We start from the raw sequence: 6916 nt of genomic DNA, 5'->3' as shown, positions 1-6916 counted from the left end.
AGAAATCAAAACTCAAATCCAGCTTTAGAATAATAGAACACGACAGAACATTTAAATACCGGGCTGCACATCTTTATGTTCCACAGAGCTGTGGGGAAATTAGAGTAAATTGAGATAAATATTCATGAAGTTGTCTTTGCTTTCAGGAGGAATTTCTCTATTTTACAGCAATTTAAAAGTTCCTCCTATGTTCTGATGCTGAGTGAATTAAAAAAGAAAACACCTCACGAGTCGTCTCCACGGTGACGGAGTGAGAGCGGAGAGTCGATGAAGTCAGAGGATGAGAAGCAGGTCGTCGTGCTCGTGTTTTATTTAAATGTTCCGTCTTTAAATGTAACTTCGGCTGAACTGCTCCTCTCTGGGAATTCAAAAACTGCTTCGAGAACACAGGGCTGAGACACGCCTGCATTACAGTGAGAAACTCTAGGTGGCGCTATGAGCCGTGTCCGGCCTGTAAACGTCATTCTTTCTTTTAAATGCAGTAATAAATATGATTTTAAAACCAGATAAAATCCCCAAATTCAGCAATTTGATCGAAGAACACTCATATAATTTATTTTACAGCTTCAAAAAACACATTAGTGTTCAGCATCTCCTCGATAATAAACAATACACCTGCAGTGAAACCACAATCCACCCAAACCAAACAAGGAATATCCCAAAAGAAAGAAAAGTGCCAAGTGAAAGCAGGCAGCGGGGGGGCAGGACGAACAGATGGATGAGGAAACAGATGGGTGAATGGATGGAGGGATTGGGGGTATAGCTCTAGGCTGAGAGATTAAGCCACAGATTAATTGTTTCACCAGACGGATGCAGAGTTTCCGCTGGGATGTAAATGACACGTTATGATCTGGATCCTTGTGACGGCCTCTTACCTGCTTCTCTGTCACTGGTGCTACAGAACAACTCATAATGGATAACAAGCACTGCTTCTGGAAGTAACTCTAAAGGTTACTCTGCACAAAACTAACAAGCCAAGTTACATCTCAAGTTGTTAGGAAAGGAAATGAAACGTTGCCGAAAAAGATCAGAACACAAACTCATTGGAAAGGGCAGAGAAATATGGTTTTCTGACAGAGAGCAGCTCGAAAAACGAAATTAAAAAGGGCATCAGCCAGTTTTGTTTCTTCGCTGCCAAGCAGGTTTAAGAACAGAGAGGTCTGATCATAGACTCGCTGGATGGAGGCCAGAGTGCACGTTGAATTACAAGACAGTGCAGCTGCCGGTGCTACTGTAGACCAGGTCTGCTCGGATCTCAAGGGCTGAATCACACCGGGAATCCTCAGAAACCATGAGACTGGAATCTAGAACCAGAAGCTTCAGGGTTTAGATCAGGAAGCTTGTGGAGAAACAAGATGCAGTTATGTTTGATGGAATGATCATCGAGCACCAACTGTGACATCACGCTACGCCTTCCCCTGTTACATGTGACTCAGTCTTAACACAGGTGGGGGTCACGATGGGGGTCACCGCTACAACCACACGGCCGGAGAGAGCATCAGATGAGACTCTGGATTCTGTGGTGTTCACAAGCTACGGTTTGAACTAGTAGTTTGATGGGGGCTGAAAGGTCCTGATGGACAGTGGAGACGGACTCTGGTCCAGGATGTGCAGCAGCTGGACCTCCAGACTAAAGATGAATTCATAGTCAGCGTTCGCACACAACTGTGCAGACGCTGGCTCCGAATGCATCTTTATACACAATCTAAAGGTTGGCACGATCAATGCTGAGCAGCCAGAGATCCCAGTGGCTCCATGCTCATCAGATGAACCTCACCACTGGGACCAGTCTCTCCATCACACTGGTCCTGAGGAGGAAACTCTCACTAAGTCCCGACGACTTTAAATCCACAAACCACCGCTGGGTGGAACCATGTGGGAGCTGTCCGTGGTGCTGAAACCTGCTGTAGCTCTCCGTGGTGCTGAAACCTCTGCAGGGCTCACTGGGTGTTATGGCCGAGTTCTGAATATTTCTAAAACATCAACTGTATCAACTGTCCTGAGACCAAAGCAGCCCTCGGTGCTGAGGTCAGTGTCTGTGACCTTCTGCCTGAGACTCAGAAAGCCTCAGGGCTCGTCAGGCCCACGAATCCCAGATGAAATCCATAAAGAACCAGCAGCTGGTTCAGATCTCTGTGGAGATGTTCTAGGACAGGTCTGTCACGACTGTCTTTGGAACAGAAGCTCCCTCTCTCTCAGTCTGGTGTTGTCACAGCTTCCTAAACAGTCCCTGGTTTCTAATGGGATTCTGTTACCAAACTACATCCGTCCTCAACTGTGTCTCTGTGAACAGAACGAACCACCTCATGAATAAAGGCTGATATACAGTGCAGAGAGAGAGAGAGAGAGAGAGGCTGATATACAGTGCAGAGAGAGAGAGATACAGTATTTGGACAGCAACACAATTTATTGTTCTTCAGGACAATAAATCTGAAATGAAAATAAAGTTTACAACAAGGAAGTGTCAGCTTTAAACTGAGAGGGTTCACATCAATATAGAAAGAACAGGACAAATTGTAGAGGTTGGAAAATAACTGGATTGTTGTCATGATAATTGTGCAATTTCATTTCCATATCTTACACTTACATTGTATTTGTTTAACTCATTTACTCCCTGAGTGTGTTTCACTAATAAAGAACCATCTCATCGTTTTACTCCTTAAGCAGCTGTGTGTTTTCTTGATGTTAGTCAGAGAAAGACTTCACCACAATGCTCAGAGATTACACATGAATATGAAGAAAACAATGACTCGGCTGATTAATGAGGAATCTCTTCAGGATGTGGTTGATCCTTGTTGGTGATCAACAGCAGTAACAGGAAGTAGAAAGACCAGCCTTCGTAACAGGAAGTAGAAAGACCAGGCTGCAGCTGGTTCAATAAAACAGATGGAAGACAGGAGCGTTCTGGAACTGATGAAAGAGAAGTCAAACTCTATCAGAATGATGGAAGGAGGAAAGAGTGCAGACAGAAAGAAGCAGCTCCTGACCCAGGGGGGGGGGGGGGGCGAGCTGCTCATCTGTCAGCTGCTTGTGTTGTGGCTCGGGGGGGGGGGGGGGGGGGGGGGGACGCCGGCGTTTATCGATGATCTGACGGAAACAACCGGATGAATGTTGTTTACAGGTTTACAGGTGAATGCTGTGCTCAGATTGAGTCAAATGCAAACTCGTGGGAGGAACTCATCATTCATCAGGACCAGGATCTGATGATCTGGATCTGTTGATCTGGATCAGCTGATCTGGATCTGCTGATCTGGATCAGCTGATCTGGATCTGCTGATCTGGATCTGATGCCCTCACAACGAGCCGGAGCTGCAGGAAGACACAGAATCTTCTGATGTCTTTGAAATAAAAGAGCAAAGGAAGTCGTTCTGCAGAGATAATAAATATAATGATCATTCAGTTTGGCTTCGTGTGGATCTGAAGATCAGAGTCTGAAGACCAATCCAAGGTTCAACTACCTCCTCACCTACAAAGCCCTGAATAATATGGCAGCATCCGACCTTAGAGAGATCATAGAACCATATCCAGCAGAACACTGGGCTCCACAACTCAGACTAACTTCTCATCCCTGGAGCCTCCAACAACAGAGAAGGAGCCGGAGCTTTCAGATATCAAGCTTCTCTTCTGTGGGATCATCTCCCACTTTCACTTCTGGAGGCAAATTAAAAACCTTCCTTTGTGATAGAGCTGGTTCAGGTCTGTCTGCCACATGCCTCCTCACTTACAGCACTACAGGCCACGCCTCCATCTTTACATCCGCCTCAGAACTTTAAACCTCGGTGCATCTCTGTACTCGTGGGAGTCTGAGTCGTTATTCTGTGGACGTGCCGGGGTAGTGATCCTCTCTTGTCTCTGAGGATCTTTGTTCTTGTCCCTGAGACCAGAGGACGTCTCACCTGGTCTCAGCAGGACAGACAGACTGTGATTTCAGTTTGATAATAACAGAGCAGGAGAGAGAAGGATGAAACCCATTAGTTAATATGACTCTCCTTACCTCCTCCTCCCATCCCTCCCTTGCTCACTCCCCCCTCTCCTTTATCCTCACTTGCATTGCACTCTCAACTCCTCTGCCCTTGTCTTTTCCTGTATCCCTTGTTTAGTGCTCTCTGGCCCTTCGTCCTCCTCCTCCACTCCCAAACCATCTTTTTTCCTCACCTCACCCTTCTCCTTCTCCCACCTCTTGTGTTCTCATCTCAAAACCTCCTGCATAATAGATGAGGCTGAAACGCCAGTCAACTGGAGAGGGTGATGAGGCAGAGAGAGAGAGAGAGAGAGAGAGAGAGAGAGAGAGAGATAAGAGAGAGAGAGAGAGAGAGAGAGAGAGCGAGAGAGAGAGAGAGAGAGTGCTCACTCTCCCAAAAAAAACGCTCCGTTACTGCGCACTCACGCACACAGGCGCGCGCGAACGGATGCACCCGTATATCTGTGCACGCGCGCAGAAGCCCAACGTGCACACGCACACACACACACACACACACACACACACACACACACACACACACACACATGCACACACACACACACACACACTAGAGGCAGGCACGCACACACACACACACACACACACTAGAGGCACACACGCCGCACACACACACACACACACACACACTAGAGGCACACACGCCGCACACACACACACACACTCACACACACTAGAGGCACACATTCCTACACAGGCTCGTGCGTGTGAGCCGCAGAAGAGAAAACACACTGAAGTGAACCAGATCACAGATGATTCCTTTCTCGGACACTAGCATCTAAACTCTTGTTGGTCGAGGAGGAAACACGGATCCTCCTCATGTCCCAGAGTCCAGCAGCCTACCTGCATCCAGCTCCCGGTCCTCCGGTCCTCCGGGGTCCGGTCCTCCGGTGTCCGGTCCTCCGGGGTCCGGTCCTCCGGTCCTCCGGTCCTCCGGGGTCCGGTCCTCCGGTCCTCCTTCCTCCGGCTCCACTCACAGACGAGTTAAATCCAAATAAGAGTAAAATCCAAAAGGAGGCTCGGTAGCTCGGAGAGGGGGGGTGGGGGGGGGGTGAGGGGGGGGGGGGGTGCGTGCGCGAGGGACCGGTTATAGACACCGATTCACCGGGATCCGGGGGGGGGGAGACTCCCTAACCCTGCATCCAGCTCCCGGTCCTCCGGTCCTCCTTCCACTCACAGACGAGTTAAATCCCAAAAAGAGATAAATCCAAAAGGAGGCGGTGTCTCCACTGCTGCGGGAGGAGGCTGCCTGATCCCCGGTGCTCCTCTCCGCTGCTCCTCTCCGGTGCTCCTCCCCGGTCCTCCCCGGTGCTCCTCCCCGGTACTCCTCTCCGGTGCTCCGCTCCTCCTCTCCGGTGCTCCTCTCCGCTGCTCCTCTCCGGTCCACCGGGCACGGCACCCCGCTGTGAGGAGAGCCGCTCCGGCCGCTGTCAAGTGCAAATCACCGATAATCCACCGAGCAGCTCCGCGAGCATCTGAATCCACCGGGAAACTTTGGATTTCAGCCGCAGATTCCTGCGCGTGCTTCCGGTCGACCGGAGGCACGCGAGAGAGAGGGACCCGACGAAGAGACACGCCCATACTGATCATCTATACATATCCATCTATAAATCCTCCATCTATAGATGTAAAGATTATCCATCTTTAGATTATACATCTATATATCTATAGATCCATCCATGGATAGACCCATAGATGGATCTATAGATCTATCCAACTATAGATGGATCTATGGTTGGATAGATCTGTAGATCCACCCATAGATCTATCAACCTCCATATCAATCTATCCATCAATCTATCTGTTCTTCTATCTTTCTATCTATCTGTTCATCTATCTGTTCATCTATCTGTTCATCTTTCCTTATATCTTTCTATCTATCAGTTCATCTGTCCATTCCTGATGGAATCCTCTGCTGCTTCCATGTCTCCTGGACGGACGTAGTTTTATTCGTGGCTCATCATGAAGATTGTTTTCTTATTAGAAAGTTTTACCAAACAAATAAAGATATTTATTTAAAGACTGAAACAAAAGGTTGAAGGAAACAGAAGGAAAAAATAAAATCACGTGGCCAAAGCTTCTTCTCAACTCCTTTTTATTCATTAGTTATTTCTGTGATCATTCAAATGTTTATTATCTTTCCATACGACTGCAGGATGTGAAATATAATAAACAGTAAAGTGTTCAACCAGCAGCTGGTGACCTTCCTCCCAATAAGTCACATGACCTCTGACCCACTGAGCTTCATGGAAAGTTTCCAGTTTGAAACACAGATGTCAGAGAGTTCTCCTGTGTCCTTGGTTATGAGAACCTCCAAAACTCGTGGGAAAATTAATAAAGTTTCAAGGAAATGGTCGACGCCCTTGAACTAAAGGTTTTCTGGAATAAAAATGTACAAGAAGCTATAAAGACAAACATATTGGATGTGATGTAAATATGAATATTGCGATGTCCACTGAGTATTAAAGTATTAAAGAGTTGTGAAAAGAACCTTGTGCTTTGTTTCAGTCTTTCAAAGAAACACTGGATTGAGTTTTAATCTTTGACTTCATTCATATCTTCAGTTTGTTTTTAAATCCTCATTGAACATCGTGAGAATATTATATATTTATTTATATTTCATCTGGTTTCTTCTCAGTCGAGGTCGTTTAACTTTTCAATAACAAGTCAGATTATGATTTTTCAGCGAATGAGGAGAAAGGTGAGTTTTCAAATCGGTGTCAGAGCTTCTGCTGTGATGGTGTGACTCTGGAACCAGGGGGGGGGGGTCTGGTGGAGGTGTACAGAGGCTGTACTGTAGCAGGAGGAGGGGGGGGGGGGGGTTTGCTGCTGTTACCAGCACGGCCGTGAATTAGAATTAGCAGCGTCGGGGGGGCGTTCTACGTGGCCTGACTGTTGAATGTTGAATCGCTGATGTGACTGAAGGAGGGAACTGTG

General features: G+C 47.3%; 1 protein-coding gene across 1 annotated transcript in view; it reads right to left on the bottom strand.

Moving 5' to 3' along the window:
- Positions 1 to 3750: 3750 nt before the first annotated feature.
- LOC133003042 (uncharacterized) overlaps positions 3751 to 6916 on the bottom strand; it is a 28017-nt gene continuing 24851 nt past the window's right edge. The window contains exons 4-5 of the mRNA XM_061072630.1: positions 4823 to 4951; positions 3751 to 3896 (exon numbers count right to left, since the gene is read on the bottom strand). Coding sequence (XP_060928613.1) covers positions 3751 to 3896; positions 4823 to 4951 — 275 coding nt within the window. The remainder of the gene's footprint in view (positions 3897 to 4822; positions 4952 to 6916) is intronic.

The sequence above is a fragment of the Limanda limanda genome, chromosome 6 (genome assembly GCF_963576545.1).
Source record: "Limanda limanda chromosome 6, fLimLim1.1, whole genome shotgun sequence".
NCBI lineage: Eukaryota > Metazoa > Chordata > Actinopteri > Pleuronectiformes > Pleuronectidae > Limanda > Limanda limanda.
The sequence above is the reverse complement of the archived record's forward strand: the minus strand, read 5'-3'. Positions and strand labels throughout refer to the sequence as shown.